Source organism: Oxyura jamaicensis, chromosome 5 (genome assembly GCF_011077185.1).
Source record: "Oxyura jamaicensis isolate SHBP4307 breed ruddy duck chromosome 5, BPBGC_Ojam_1.0, whole genome shotgun sequence".
Taxonomy (NCBI): Eukaryota; Metazoa; Chordata; class Aves; order Anseriformes; family Anatidae; genus Oxyura; species Oxyura jamaicensis.
This window is the reverse complement of record NC_048897.1, coordinates 6,107,073-6,123,252: the sequence shown is the minus strand read 5'-3', so window position 1 is coordinate 6,123,252 and position 16,180 is coordinate 6,107,073. Positions and strand designations below refer to the sequence as shown.

At 44.3% G+C, this 16,180-nt stretch overlaps 1 protein-coding gene across 3 annotated transcripts in view; it reads left to right on the top strand.

Moving 5' to 3' along the window:
* PRR5L (proline rich 5 like) overlaps positions 1 to 16,180 on the top strand; it is a 42,817-nt gene that overhangs the window by 9,601 nt on the left and 17,036 nt on the right. For all 3 annotated transcript variants that reach the window (XM_035326944.1, XM_035326942.1, XM_035326943.1), the window contains exons 2-4: positions 2,015 to 2,294; positions 3,729 to 3,809; positions 7,390 to 7,438. In XM_035326944.1, coding sequence (XP_035182835.1) covers positions 2,125 to 2,294; positions 3,729 to 3,809; positions 7,390 to 7,438 — 300 coding nt within the window. In that variant the 5' untranslated portion in view covers positions 2,015 to 2,124. The remainder of the gene's footprint in view (positions 1 to 2,014; positions 2,295 to 3,728; positions 3,810 to 7,389; positions 7,439 to 16,180) is intronic.

Below are 16,180 nucleotides of genomic sequence, written 5' to 3'. Positions count from 1 at the left end.
CCTGGTCTAAAGTAAGAAATATATATATATACATATATATATATAAAGTAACAAATAGCTCTGAAAATATAGACACTGCTTTCCCTGTATAAAAAATGATTGAGATAGAAATTTTAGTGCACTGCTGGGAGAAGTCAGCTGCCACTCTTTCAGCTCTTCACGTTGTCAGCTTTGGGACTTCAAGATGACAAATACTGACACAATTACTTGTTTTGCAACAGAAGCAACCATTACACTGACTCTTTGCCTCCCAGACACCTCGTGGTGTGTTATGAGAGAAGTCTGCCCTCGGCTCTCCAAGGTGCTGTAGCTTTTTTCCTCTGACAATTGCTGATGTGGTTAGAATCGCCAATAGAGACATTGCTGGCAGATTGAAAATGTGTGGGCAATGTGCAATGAACTGAATATTATTTCAAAATGCACGCAGAAGACAGTGCTGATTTGGTTGTGTTATTTTATATCTGTTCTTAGTTTGTAAGCGTTGTGGTGGGTTTGTTGTTGCTGTTGTTTGTTTTTCTAATTGGAAGAGAGCAGCCACCAAGTCTGCAGCTCGCTGCCCTTTCAAGCAACACCTGTCAGGGCTCCGTTTTCTTCATGAAAGTCTGTCTGGGCTTTGTCATCTCGTGAGACAGCAAAGAGATGTCTAAAGATCTACCCAAACCGTAGTCAGCTTGTGGGGGATAACAAGTGTATTTATTTCTTGAATAGCACCAAGAACAACAATACCTCACGTTCCAGTGCCTAACAAGTGAGGCGTTTGCTCTCTGTTCTCTCCTGTAACATCCTCGGCGGCAGGGCCTGTGGTGGCCGTGGCAGGGCTGAGGGCTTTGCTCGGGCTTCACAGCAGGTGATCGGAACCAACGTGGTGATGTGGAGGCAGGGGTGGTGAGGTGAGTTCAGCACAGCGTGGGGCTGGCCTGGCCACGTGGGAAGAAAGCTGCTCTTTTACATGTAAAATGGTTAATTACAGTTTGTGGAGTGAAAAAAAAATCCTGAAGCTGAGCATGAGTTAAATTAGAAGCACTATGCAGATACACATCATGCCTTTAGCTGATCGCATCTCTTTTCCCTCCTGTGCTGAAGATGTAGTGGAAAAGAGAAGGTTTTGCTTTACATCTTCCATGTGCAGTTCAGTTACACAACTTTTTTTCTTTTTCTGTCTCTCTCTTTTCTCCCACATCTTCACTCTTCAAACTGCCAGCTGCATCTACTGCTTGTATTCGTCTGAAGTGGGAAGATTTTGAAATGCAGAAGCTTTGCCAGAGTTTTTGTGTGGTTTTTATCCAAGTTCATTCTAACTTATTCTGTTTCTGTGGTTTACTTGGGGCTATGTATTCATCTATATGGAGATGATGATCAGAGGGGAAAGTACGGGTATTTCGTATTTGGCCAGCAACTACTTCTCGTTTTGTAGAGAACTAAACAAACAAAACAGTCTTGCTTACCCTCAAAATATCTGGTTGTCAGACCTCTTTCACAGAAGTTCCTTGCTGTATCTTTTGGTAAAGGACTGATAATGAGTGGGTTTTATTCGCTTGCACAACCCTTCTCAAAAACCATAGCGTTTGTCTTTTCATCTTTTCTTCTGTCGTTCATCCTTTGTCCCTTTCTTCTTTCTGATGACATAGATTTCTTTGTCTCCAGTTTCTCTAGTTTTATACTGGCTGAATAGCTGATTGTATTTAAAGGTATTTGTAAAGTGCCCCTGGCTGAAGAGTTTAGGCACCTCTGCTAATAGAAGTGGGAAGAGAGACCACACTTGTTTTTCTGGCTGGCTGTGTGGGGTTGTTCTTTAAGGGGCAAGAAGGGAAAGGAAGCTGCTGTTGAAGAGCTCCTGAAGATTTGCCCAAGTTTGCTGTTAGTGGGGTTAGGATATTTTCACTCCTCCCTTTTCTGTCTTGCTCTTTTCCTTTCTCTTCACTTTGCAGGACTGCTTCAATTCTTGCGGTGCAAGTCCATGTCACAACCTGATGTGATGGAGGACTGCTAGTCTGAGGCTGATTATTTGCTTTAGTTGCAGGCTGAGGCCTTGGATTTGACAACTTGTTGATGCCAGTGAGATTCACACTTGGACCTTCAAGAGGAGAGAATTTCTGACAGCCCTGCTCCACTCCACCTGACCCTATGACTGGGGGGTTCACCATAGCTCCATCCTTTGCTCTCCAGTTCCACAAGATGGGTTCGTTCAGAAGGCCACGACCTCGCTTCATGAGTTCCCCAGTCCTCAGTGACCTGCCACGTTTCCAGGCAGCGCGGCAGGCTCTGCAGCTCAGCTCCAACTCAGCATGGAACAGGTGAGCAGCACCCGCTCAGGACAAGCCCTTTCTGTGCAGCAGCCCCTCCGTAGTGACTGTGCCTGCCTGGTCTTTGTACTTCAGAACTTTTATGGCCAAGCTTATTTGTTTATAAGCATGCATGAGTTTTTGGCATGCCCAAGCTTTGACAGCATTTAAAACCTCTGTGGAGGTGACAAGTTAGACCTAGTAGTTTTTAGCCAGCCTTGGTTTTGGCCCGTGTTTTTTGGAGGTATTGTCTTGAAGTAAAACAGAATTGCCCTGTGTTAACAGTTCCTTTTTTTTTTTCTCATTAGCTTTTAGGTGAACACATTGTTATTATTGTAACAGAGGTCAGTTTCTTAATGCAAAGCAGGAATTTACTTGCATATTATGAAGCTTTTATTACAGTCCGGTTCTTCCGGGCAGGTACTAAGCTTGTGGCTTCTACTTCTATCAGCATTTCATACCGACAGTCCAGTCCTGTCTGCAGTGCATGCCACGCAGCAATGGCCACTGGAAAAATGATGTGTAGGGTGAAGCGTGAGATATCCTCAGCTGATCTGATGGCCTGCTGTTCCCAAAGTTGGATGTTCTTACCTTTCCCTCTGCTGCTTTGCAGCAGCTCTGTGCTCTGCAGAGCCCTTTCTCTTGCTGACCTAACTCAGCTTAATAATGTTGCACAGAAGAAGCCCAGCAAACGCACCACATAGTTTTGTGCCGGGATAGTGACCTGAGGTCCGTACAAGTGCCGTAACCTGCTCACAAAAGGGAATGCCTGTCAAGGGAATGACACCTCCTCTTGTTGGGTGTGGCAAGCTTTTAGACCTGGCAAACCGTCCTGTATACTGTCACTTCATCACTTCCTTTGCACCGATCAGAAAAGTATTAGTTAGAAGATCCTCCAACAGCTGTTGCCACACCTTACAAGCATTAGCAGGGCTTAAAGTTGGGTCTGACTGAAGTGATGCTTGCTGCAGAATGTGCTCCAGCACAGCCAGGATCCTGCCAAATGCTGCAGGCCGGGTGGCTCAGCTAGTCCTGCCAGCATTGCTGGATAATGCAATGTGATGTGTTTGGCAGATATTGCCAAAAATCTATGTCTTCTCATAGCCACCAGCCTGCAGCACCTAGCAGAGATCCACCGCATGGTCATTTTAAAGATATGTTTTGTGTGAACATGTTCTTTGTGAATGGTGTCCATATAACGACTTTCCCTTGCTTACTCTAGGCACAGTTTAAGGTTGGTTCTGCTCTGTCTCCTGTGAAAGATGTAGATAAATGAGAGTGATGATTTCCAGGGGAGAAGAAGTGGAAGTATTTAAGTGCAATTAACCTCTCCACCCCGTTATAACCACTCAGCTTTTGGCGGCTAGCTCATGTTGCTCTCTGTGTTAAATCATAGTGGCAGCTATTATTTATGGATGTGGTACTGTCTCATTTCTTTTTTGGCAGCGTTCAAACAGCAGTGATAAATGTGTTCAAAGGGGGAGGCTTACAGAACAATGAACTTTACACCCTCAATGAAAATATCAGGTAGGTTGCTGAAATGTATGGAAAATGGATTTTTGTTGCTGCTTGTTCAGTATTTGCTTGGTTTTGTTTTCTTACAGAACTGTAGTTAGAGGACATTGCTGGGAGGAACAGGGGTGGGAGCAAAGTTAGGCACAGCGTGAGAGTTTTGAGCTATCTTCCTTCTTTTTTGCCATTGGCTGGTGTGAACAGCATGGGGCTTTTGGGTATGTTTCTCTGGCTTATGTGGATGTGTAGCTTTGACAAGTAGAGGGTATGTATTGACTTGGATTGTAAGGGTCTTGTCGCTTCCTAGGGAGTTTTCCTGTTCCAGCTGTTTTTTTCCCCCACATTTTTATCAGGACATTCATAATGGTAGTAGCAAGCTTTTTTTCTTTTTTCTTTTTTTTTTTTTTCTCTAAAGCCAAATTTCTCAGAACCACGGAGCATTTAAAAAGAAAGAAAAACACAGCATTTCATATAAAAGCTTAATATGATGATTATAAAAGCTATATATGATTACATAAAAGCTTCATATGATGATTGCAGAGCAAGACCTGAAAATACGAACCCTAAAGATTAAAAAACTAGAATTCTAACAAACAGTTTCTAACACTGATGATAAAAGTATCATTTTTTTATTTTAGGCAGCTCTCGTGGTTATCTGTGGTTTCATTCTGATTATTTGGAAACTTTAGTTAGCAATAGACAGGATTATAGAGCAGATAAAGAGCAATCTATTCTTGTGCTGGTTCCAAGTGGTGCTCAGAGGAATATTGACAGAGGTCATGAGGTAGTCCGTCCTTCCTGTCTCTTTCCCACTACATCCATGTTCATCCATCATGAATGTTGTCAAATAGGTCTCAACTTCCACGTTTGTATGCTTGCCCTATCCCTATTGCATTTTAGCTGTGTGCCAAGTTGAAGTTTAAATGTCTATTAGGGCCAAGCACTTACTCAGCAGCAAACTACCCCTTTCCCTACTTTCAGCATAAATGCAGCTTGCAGGGCATGAGACTCTGTCCTACTTGACCTGGTCCCAAAGGTGAAAGCTTTATAAAATCCCTTTTGACGGCTGAGTAAGGGCAGTGTCTTGTGCCCTTACTTAGCAGTATTTAAGTGTGTTCAAAGCAAAAGTCCTCAAGTTAGATTTAAGTACTTGCAGCAGTCTTAATTCTCCATGAGATGAAGATTTCTGTATGTGAAAGGAAAAACAAATGTCATAAGGCTTTGGCAACACCCTAACCCACAGCCCACTGGCAGACATGGGGACTGGCTTTGGGTTTTGTGGCTTTCTCCCAGGCTGCTGTCCGCTGCGGTGGCTGCAGCCTGCTTTCCCACCCTGGTGCAAGCAGGTGCTCCTTCCCAGCCTCGTGGGGAGGAGGTATGCCCAAGAGAAATAGCTCGCTGGCTGGGCTTGGTCCCTGTGGTTGGACCTTGCTGTGTCTGTGTTGGTCACTGAAGTCAGCCTGCACTGTCAAGAGCTGGGTGAAGAGCAGGAAGTTCTTTGTGAAATGTGTGTGCTTTGCAAGCACTTCTGGTGGTGGGATGGGAAACTGGGTTTTCCACACACAGGCACTCACAGGCAGCACTTGGAAGCACTCACCTTGAAATACATGATTGATGTTCCTACAGGTGCTCTGAGCACTGCTTACATCTCAAAATGTCATTCCCTAAATAGGCTGCATAAACATGCAAGTAGCTTATTAGTCCCACACTAAGGAGCAAAGGACGTGCATCTGCATGTGTGTTTGTGCACACATCTGCAGCTTCGCACCTGCGGTTCTTGATACAGCTCCCAACTAAATGTCAGTGCCGGGCGTGCAAGGTGAGCTGCTAGCCTGACACTGGGCAAGGAGCCAAAGCTGTCAGCCTGCTCTTCTGTGCCATTAGATTGAGCTGCCGCTTTGTCCTCCTTTGTGTTCCTCTACTCAGATCATTAGTGGAAGTTAGCAAATGCAGTACTTAGTAGTCAAGGACTCTGCACAGTGCTTAATTGCTTGACAGTGGAACACAGGAGAGGTTTAAAGTCATAATGACAGGCCCAGAGATGAGCAGGTGGTAACATTTTGCTCTGGATCACTGCCACAAAGTTTTTATCTTGCTGTGATTTGATATCATCTCACTGGATACTTTTTTTTTTTTTTTTTTTTCTCCACTGCTCTGAAAGCTAGTTGTGACTGCAAGAGGAAATGTCAGAAATGCCATCAGGACATTTTCATTTCAGGAACGAAGGGGTGACCTTGCCATGGTTAGGGGGAGACTCCCCCAAGTTCTCTCTGGAGCACAAGCCTCTGGTTGCAGGTGCAGATGATCTACCTGAGGGAGCCAAAGTCCTGCCAGGGTCTGTGAATTAGCTGATCAAAAGCCCTCAGGAGTCTGCTGAAGCCAGTAGAAGAGAGTCTCACAAACAGGCCCTCAAAGATTTATCTGGTTTATCCATCTCATAGACATAGAAATGTGCTTTGAGATGGGTGGGGTGAATATAACTGGTCTGAGAGAGAAAGAGTAGAGGTACGCTTACATCTGAATGATAAAGAAGTTTTGCAAAATGTTTGAGGAGGAAGGTCAGTGTCAGGAGCTACTTTCACAAAAGGTTAGAAAAAAGAGCTGTAGTTTGTTAGTGAGATCCCAGCCTGAGGACTGGATGGTCTCTGACTCAAATACTATTTTTGAGCACTCTTGGTAATGCTTCACTTTGGTGAAAAGTGAAACTCCTGAAGCAGCAGAAAACACACTGTTTTGCAGAGGGAAGTGTTGAGCACCTTTTACATTTTAGGCAGAATTTACTGCTGCAGATTTTACCATCACAGTTGCTGAAAGCTGACGTGCTCTGAACTTTGTGAGTTTTTTTAAAATGCTTCTTCTGATTTAAAACAAACCTGTTATTCATAGCAGAATTTTAGCAGAACTAAAAATATATATAGCAGAACTATAAATATATATAGCAGTTAAAAACCATTATCCATAGCCTGACTAAAAATCCAACAGTTTTAAATTAGAAATATTTATTAGGAGTGCCTTCTGCTTGCATGCATGTAAAACATTTTTTATTACATTTCTAGAACTCTTTTCTTGAAAACTACATTTTTAAAAATATATTTTTAACACAGTAGTCATGGGGAAGCCGCAGCTTCTGCTTGCATTGTTTACGTTGTTGCTCCTCTCCTTATCTGCCCACCTTCCAAGAGAAAAGGAACTATTACCCTGGGGAGATGGGCTATTTTCAATGAAATGAAAGGTTGCTTTGTTTAAGGAAAAATCAGAAGAAATGCTGAATTTCAAACCAAATGAAAACTTGAAGTTATCGTCCCAACTTTTTGTGGATTTGGGGGTATCAGTGGTTTTTTTTGCTCGTTCTAAGTGCATGGCTTATAAATAGAAGACTTCAGGGACAATTTCATTCCTTCATAATTTTACAATAGCTTTTGTAAGCATTAGTAGAATATATTCTTAGATGTAAAAGAAATCTAAATGTGGCCAAAATGAAACAGTCATGTATATTCGTTTATCTTTGGCGTGACTGGTAGTAAAGTAGGGATAAACCTATTGGAAATGACCAGCAATGGCTGTTACTTCATGGATGTGTTCCTTCTGTCTACAGACGGCTGCTGAAGAGTGAACTGGGATCCTTCATCACTGATTACTTTCAGGTAGTGTTACGTGATTTACTTGCTTACTTTAAGATTTGGTCTCTTCAGCTTTTTAGCATTCAGAACTCCTTATTACAAGCATGTAGCCTACAAGTTTCATTTCTGCTTTTCCACAGAAGGTCCTGGAGTTCCTGATTTTTTTTAACATGGACCATATAGCCCTGAGGGTAACTGTATTTATGGGTGCCTATGCTAAATTAGGAATAATATTCCTTTGCACTAACGAAAGGCTGCTAACATACTGCCACGGTCAAGAAGGAATTCGCCCATTTTTTTTTTTTTTAAGATGGGATGCCTATTCCTAGTTTCTTTTGCTCTATTTCTGTAGTGTAGAGAATTCTGGAGTAAGTTTTCTGAAACAGGGGCCAGCAAAGGGGAAGAGAAAAGATAACGGCTTTCTGTTTTGGGGGGGCAGGGAAGGAAGTCCCTGTCAGCAGGAAATCAACCTGGTAACTGTTTGCCTTTTAGTCCTATAAATATAAATGCAATCTGTGAAGAAGCAAAAGATGAAGGATGAGGGAAGACCTAATTGATCACAAATCTGTTATTGCCTTTTCCTTATACTGTCCAGATAGACAGAAGTTCATGTGCAACCACATGAAAGCATGTGTAAGATGATTTTGAGAGGATGCTGATGGCTTTCAGTATTGCAAGTTGTTCAGTTGACTTAAAAAAAAGAAGAAGGAGGCTTCTGAAAACGAGAGGGATTTTTGTGTAGGTTTTATTCCCTTTGAGTAAGAGAGAGAGAATTTCAGTACTTTCTGAAGTGGCTGACACTGCTGTGTAGCGTGCCAATAGTTTAGAAAGGGGAAAAAAAAGACTGGTGTTGTTTCCTATCAGTATTAGATTACTTGATGTAAAAAAATCCCCCCACACTGTGCTGTCAAGTGAGAAGCAAACTCCTGCCCTGGGGGTAGTTACGTTTCACTTCTTTAGGCCCTATCTGCACAAGTCATTTACTGGAAAGAGGCAGCTTCTGGTGGGACATTTCCTAGAATGGGAGCACAGCAGAAAGGCGGTGAGCCCGTGGTACAAGCCTATAGTACAGCAGGCTGAAGAGGAAAGCTGCTGCTGCTCCAGCTAGCTTGAATACAGTTGAAATTTTGCAGCTAAATATACGTGGGAACTTGAAATCTGAAAATGCTTCATCAGGCACTGAGGTACTGTGGTGTCAGGCAAGGCGTGGAGGTCTGGAATCAGCAGAAAATTTCCAGAGACAGCTTTGTGCGTCTTTAAGACTGAGCAGAGCACAGGGCCCTGCATGTTCCTGAGGGATGCAAGGTGCTGACGCACGACTGTTATCTGCTTTTGAAGATTCAGTGCATACTGGAGAAGGACTGGGTGGCTTCCAGCACTGACCAGATGCAGCTGCGTTGTATTGCTGTGCGAGACGGGCCCAGGATGCCTGGGGACTGGACGGCTCTGAGTGCTGGGGTTTGGATGCGTTGTTCTCTTCCTTCAGCTTATAGATCTCCAGCCTGTTTTGATCATGCCAGAGCCGGTGCATTAGCTGATGCTCCTTAGATCTCTTAGTTGTAGAGCTAAGGACTGAAGAGACTGCTTGCTGCTGGACCTGCTTTGTGATACTGTTAGCAAGCAGAAGGCACCTGAGCTTGTCCTGGGGGAAGGAGCTTATCACCAGCACTGTTTCCTGCAAAAGCAGGAGTAAAAAAGTGCTCTTTCACCCCAATGGCAGGGCTGTATTACTTCATTGGAAGGCCACAACCATGATGTATGTACTCAGCACTACGCTGTTGCAGTGGCCTTTGCCTTAGAGAGCTTGCAGTGCAAGGGTTTGGCTGCAGTCTGTTCTGAATTTGTTTTCCTGTCAGTCTGTCTGCTCACACTTGTGCAAATACCTCAGCGTATTTGTAGTAGTTCAGCTGCAGCTGCTGTTCTCCCACTGAAGTCACTGGGACTAAAATTTATTTTGGGGGGGATTTTTTAAACTCAACTTTAAAAGAAGTAACTTGGCATCCGTCTGACTTAGCCTGAAGCAAAACGCTCAGTACTGGCAAGACATGAGACAAACAATGTAAGATAAAGGCTATTGTAGGAAATGAGCTTTTTTCCCTGTCCTGAGCTCAGATGCAGGCATATTTCTGATTCTACACTGACAGCGTGTGCCAGTGGTAGAAGTTACCATTCCCTCCTGAATGTCTTAACTCAAAAATCCTAGGGCTGCGGAATGGAGAAAGACTATTAATGTGCCAAAGAAGAGCTGACAAAAGTATTTCATTTGTCTGTGGATTCTGTTTCACTGTTGATGCCAGCTGATTTAAAGATATATTGCTCCACCAAATGAGCAGAGTTGAGTCAGCCTGTTTATTTGGCTGAAAACGAAGGAAAAGGGGGGAAAAAATAAATATATTTATTTTTTTTCTGGTGGGTCAGCTACCTCATTTTGGCTCTCTCTGACGTGAGGGAGGTGATGGGAGCAGGTGACCACAGTGGGAAGAGGAGTGGAAGTGCATCTTTGGCAGGAACTTCCTCCTACATCTCTTAAAGCCTGTCGAGAAACTGTCCTGAGATCCAGATTTACTCTTCTCTTAGGCTGAAATGAACCCTGAAGGATCTGCTCTCATGTGTAACCAGGCAGTTTTAAATATTCTAGCAGCAATTCAAATATCTAATTGGATCATGTAATATTTGGATACGACAAAACGACTTAAATATTTTCCATTTCTTATGCCACAGCACTTGTAATGGAAGCCACTAAGCTCATCTTTGTACAATGCATTTTCCATTGTTTTAGAGTCTTGGCTCTTATATAATGTATATTTTATACCCATACAAACACTTTTTTTTTTCCTAACCATTGATATCTAAGACTAAAATGGAGCAAAGGTTTTTTTTTTTTTTAGTGAGACAAAGCTGCTTTGGGGATCAATTTGAACTGATTGCTCACAAGCCATTTTCACCAGTGCTCGTGGAAATTGCCAATTTTTAGCTCCTGAAGTTGCTAAAAGAATGTTTAGGAATCTGATGGGGTTTAAGAAGCCGTTCTCTGTGACCAAACCTTCATCTTACCAGAGTCTGGTTTGTATTTGAAAGAGAAATGTAATTCCTACAAGGGTTCTGGTGGAAACTCAGATGTTTCATTCTCGAGGAGATTTGTGTTTATAAATCTGCTGCTTTAGCAACCCTGTTAGATATACAAGCCATATCCTTGGATCAGAGTCTGAGTGTAAATGCCAGATAGCTGGGGCTCAGCACACTCGGTATTTGTTGCAGATCTGCCTTAACGCAGTGCTCCCACGCTCCAGGCTTTCCAGTACTGCATTTGCCCGTGACCCGATGCAGTGGTTTCCTGCTGCTGCCAAGGAGCACTTTGCACCCTCTCCTCCCTGCCCTGCTCAGTAACCCAGCAGGGCACCATCTGCTCCCCGGCTGGGTTAGCTGGCTGGCGGGTCAGCACACCAAGCCACAGCAGAGAGGAGTCCTGTGGAAAGTGGCTGGGATTTGGAGGAACGTGGTGTACTGGGGACGGGGGCTTCTCCGGGGCAGCTGCAAGATTTTTCAGGTAGGCTCCCTTCGTTTTCCTCCTGTCTGACCCTCGTGGTTTTGAAGATTCCTGAAATATTAAATTAGCGAGCATTGGTAAATTAATGCATTATCTTCCTGATCATGTACACAGCCTGAACCAGCACCTTTGAAGAGGATCAACTGTTTCTCTTCACTCTCTGGGGCTTGTTAATCTTGAAACTCACAGAGGAAAATGGAAATGTTAGCCATTTCACAGCTAACTGCTTTAGCAGAACTGCCTGGTTTGTGCACATTAATTCCAAGCTGTCTCCTCCCAAAGCAGAGGGACCCTGTCCCTGCCAGGGGCTGCACATGTGGGCCAGGAGCCCGCCGATCCATTGCCTGAGTGGGCAGCCGAAGGAGGCGAGTTGGATGTCTTTGGTCATTTGCTTCAATGAGAGCTCTGGCATCTCAGAAACAGAAGTGAAGCTGTTACATAATTTCCAGCCTGTTGCAGTGGAGGGCCCCAGGAGGCAACAAGTCTTGACTCAGAGTTAGGCCTGGCTTTCTGTTTACATGCAAAACCATGTTAACCACAGTGTACAAGGCTCATGTCACTGGGGTGTGAAAGTCAGAATAACAAGATCGGAGTGGATAACTGCGAAAGCAAGCGGCAACAGCCACGGCACAAGCCCTGACCCGAGCCAAAATTGATTTTCTGTCCCCTGCCTTAGTGCCATTAGGCGCGTGGCTGGCAGGGCTTCCTGGGCAGTCAGCAAGGAGCTCCTCTGGCTCCTGTGCCAGGTGGCCCCTTCCTTAAATCCCTGCTTCATCCCTTCCCAGGACTCTAGCCCGGCCAGTGTCTCTTGATGTTTTGTCTTCCTTGAAAGCGTTTTTAAACTCATGCTAGCAGCAGCAAACATTGTGTGTCCCTCTGTCTCGCTCAGTCAAACAGAAAGCTGGTGTGTGACATTTTTCTTCCTGGCACCAGGCTCTTACTTCTGCCTGTTTCATGGCAAGGTGAGGAACGTTGTGCGGGTGTTGAAGTGACTGTGGCTGCTCGGTGCTTGTCTGGAGAGCGCTGGCAGCTGGATTCCCTGAATGAAGGAAGGAGGGACCTTCAGCCTGGCACAGTTTGCGAAGCTCAGCCATGCACCTGCAAGGGGCTGTTGGGTCAGGCTGCTCTTTGCTATTGTCTTTCTCTGCTCGCTGGCTGGGAACCCCTGTTCATGCAGGTCTGCTAATGGCTTCTGCTTCGCCTGGCGCTTTTCTAGGACGGAACTCGCGTGGAGCAGCTCCAGAGGCTCTGTAGCGACTGTCCAGCTTCGTTAGCAGCTCGCCCCCTTACCATGAGCCCAGCAGAGGACCCGATCCTGGGTGGCACTGGCAGGAGATGCACCTGCCTTGAGGCCTCGTGCACCTCTGCTCCATGGACGTGCACCATTCACTCACTGGGTGTTACCACACGAAACTTCCTGCGGGGCTGCACACAGGGCTGTCCTGCAGCGGGGCTCTGTGCGGAGCTGTGCTCGCGGCGCCCCAGCTGCGTGGGCACGGGCATGGGATTTTCCTGTAGCCACTGCCAGAGCGGAGACGTTGTGGTCTAGGTTGCAGTGGTGCTGCCCACTCGTCTGCCTGGTCTGCTCTCCTTCTTACTCCCTCTGCTTCACTTTCTCTTTTTAAGTGGGGTTTCTTTTTTAATCTGTATTTTGAGCACGTCTATCTCTAGGGTATCTTTTTTAGGTCATTATATCATTTTTCTCTTGCACTTTATTCTCTGTGTAGGATCAAAATGACCTCCCTATTTCTATCATCATTTTCTCCTCTTTCTAGAAAGAACAAAACGGGGACATGCTCCAGGCATGAAATTCTGCAGCTCACAGAGATTTGCTTTTCTTAAACACTAAAAAACTTGGTATGTGCTTGTGTGCTACTGGCAGTAACTGGTTAGAAAATACCAGGCAAATAAGTTTGGATGATGCTTTTTTCTCAAATTAATGCCAGAGCATCCAAGAAAGAGTGGCTGTGTGCCTGTAGAGCCTCCAGAAGTGTAGTTTAACACTAGATTACATAGCCCCGCTTAGTTCAAAGGGGGAGTTTGTGTTTCAGAAATGGTGAAATGTTTAGATGATCAATTTGTGTGTTTTTTTATTTTCATCCAGCAAGATCAGGTCAATTATATCAAGTTTGCTCTGGACCAGCGTACTTCTGTTCTAAGCTTTTATTTCTGATTAATGAATTAGTATTAATTTGTTAATATGAATGTGGCTTTTAAAAGTCATACTGGCCATCTTCAGCTTGGAGAGCTGAAAGGAATATAAAATTTGTCTGTAATTAAACGGGCATTCAAGTAAACCTTTCCCCCCCAAGTGTGGTGGCTTATTGGGAAATAGGAATATTTCGTTGATTTGGGAGAGTCCTGTTTTGCCTCGCTAAACTTCCTACCCATGGTGCTCAGACAAGATGTGCCATCTCCTGTGACAGGTTAAGCTTCTTGATGTTTTCTGTGGAGCTCTTGTCAAAACCTGATGCTGACCACCTTCTGCTCGAGTACACTGCCCACAGCACAGCAAGGCATGCTAGGGGCAGGACTGCTGCCCAGAACAGATCCTGCTGGCTCTGCATAAAGGCTTTGTTTTAGCCACATTTACGAGTGGTGGACTTGAAACAGCTATTGTGGTTATCTGCGCTTCGTGAAAACAGGCGGCTTTCAACCTGTAAGGTCTCAGCAGTTCACTTTTACTGGCTGCAGAGCACCTCTCTCCAAATGTACCATTTTGTACCAGCTCAGGGCTTTTCTTTGCAGGGCAGGCGCTGCAGCGGGAGCAACGGCAGGTCTGCGGCACCCAAAATGAGCACGCAGCAGGGCTGGGGCTTCGTGGTGGGGAGCCGGGGAAAGCTGGTTTGGGAAGGGAGGGAATAACTGCTTAGTTAGCCCGTAATTGCACAGAGACGGGAGGTTAGGTTGAACTTTTTCTGATAAATGCATCCTTCAAGCTTGCTTGGTGCAAGTCTTAACCTGGTCCTGCTTGTAAATGTAACATTTATTTTTCCTGTCAGCTCTGTGCCCCTATATTGCCTCTGGCAACCGGGGACAAAGCAGTAATGAGACACGGAACCTAGACAAAGGCTGGTGCAGGCCTCCACTGTGGCTGCGTTTATTGAATTGTATTGATTAGTCAGCAAGCCGTGTAGGATTGCTTCATGAAAAAACCTGTCTTGCTTGATCCGAGGGGGTAACGTTTGGACTGAATCTGTTATTAAGCCTGTGACTTCAGTGGAAAAGATAAAGAAATAACATTTCCAGAAAAAAATCAGATGGGGAGAAGGGAAATGATTTTTTTTTTTTTGGTCATTGATGTCATTAAAAAAAAAAAAAAAAGTTTCTCTGTTCCATAGGAAAAAGGAAAATTAGAGGGGGTGATTGAAACACGTGCGGTAACTGTATGCTGTGGAACTCAACTTTTTCTTAGAAGCCCTAAGAATGAGATTATGCAACCCATTTAGCACATGGAAAAAATGAGAGATATTTTATTAAAACCATTATAAATTATTTGTATCAGGATGATGATGAATATATCTATTTTTAATTGATAAAACCGTGCTGCCCCTGAAGATGTACAGATGTATCTGCTGGCAGAACTGTAAAACACAAAAATGACTCTGAAAGTAGAAAGCATCAGTAACACAAACTTATAACCAAAGTAGCTGGAAAATTGTGTCTACAGTGCTCAGAAAGACTAGGTAAATTGAAACCTAATGTTCTGGTGCAAATAGAGAAGGCATTCATATTTCTTGAGACGCACACAGGAAAATAAGCGTGACATCCTCGTATATATTTATATATACCTTTTTTATCATCTAATAGTTTAAAATGCCATGTTATTAAGGACTAACTATAAATTTTCCCTGCAGTATATAAGATCTGTAATTACCTAGAGCTATAGGTTGGAAAATAAAGGCTTGAAATATTTTATTAATAAACAGAAAGCATTTGGAAGAATTAAGATGCAATATCACTCCAAGCATTACCTTATTGTTTGGGCAAAAAAACATTTACAATGTAAGTGGCTCTCATTTTTTCTTTTTTCCCCATAATTTTTTACATTCCAGATTTCTTCCTCCCTCCTTTTTCACATTTTTTCTTTTTTTTTCCTGGAAAGTCTTCTAAGGCTTGTGTGTGTGGGTCCAGAGCCCAACACATGTAGCCAATTATTTCTGCCAAAGAAATCTAAAATTTGAATGGAGAGCCCAACAATTTTCGCCTCTCTCCCTAAAGCCCTTATTTCTGCTAGAGAAAATTTGCAAAATAGTTACCTTCCTTTAGCTGACGCAATGTTTGGAAGCGCTGCAATTGTTTTCACTGTGTCAACATCTTTATCCCCCTGCTGCTGGTGTCACCGCCCATGAGGCAAACTTCTCCCAGTCGCCTTCTCTCTGTAGCTTGCCCCATCCTTTGGCAGCCTCCTGCTCCCTGCTCTGGTGGGAACTTGGGCTTTCCCTTTCTCTCAACCCTGATGCTCACCCCAGCCCAAGAGTGAGCCTTAGTCAAGGCTCCCAGCCACTGCCCAGATGGGAGTTTCTCACCGACAAGTTCCTCTTGCTCCCCGCAGTTTCCTTTGGCAGCCCGTTGTCACCTCGGTGATGATGACTAAATCAGAAAACAGGCATCTGCAGGGAAAAAAAAAAAACAAACAGTTTCAATCTGCGGATATTGAAAGTCCAGAAAAGTAGGCTTTTATTTATTTATTTTCAGAAGTTTCTGCTGGGCAGGTGGGCACCTCTGCGGGGATGTGGCACCAGAGACCAGAGCCTGGCCCTCCTCAGCTGGAAACCATGCATGTTCTGAGACTTGGAAGCAGCTTCTTTGCTGTCTGTAGCATTACCAGAGTGCTCTGTTGGCAGCCACTGCGTTTTAACCACAGTTAATGAGAGTCATTTGTACACTATTCGTGAGCAGGTTCAGAAGGTCGCATGCAAAAGTCCTTTGGGCTCCTGTCTCCGTGTAGTCGCCTGGGCGCAGAATGGCAATTTCAGCGTGTTCCCGTGCCAGGCAGGACTGTTCAGGTCAGCTCTGATTCCTGTGCTGGAGTCACTGGTGGTGGTGGATAGGAGACTGTGGAAATTTTTAGTAGTTTGACTGTACTGCACGGATAGGATTGCTTTTGCACTTGTGCCAGCGCTAGGGAAGGTCAAATCTTGTTACTTGGATGGGCAATTCAAATACAGCTTCGTCCTGTGTGATGACCCTAAAGCGCTCTGGTTTTGTTGTGTAAC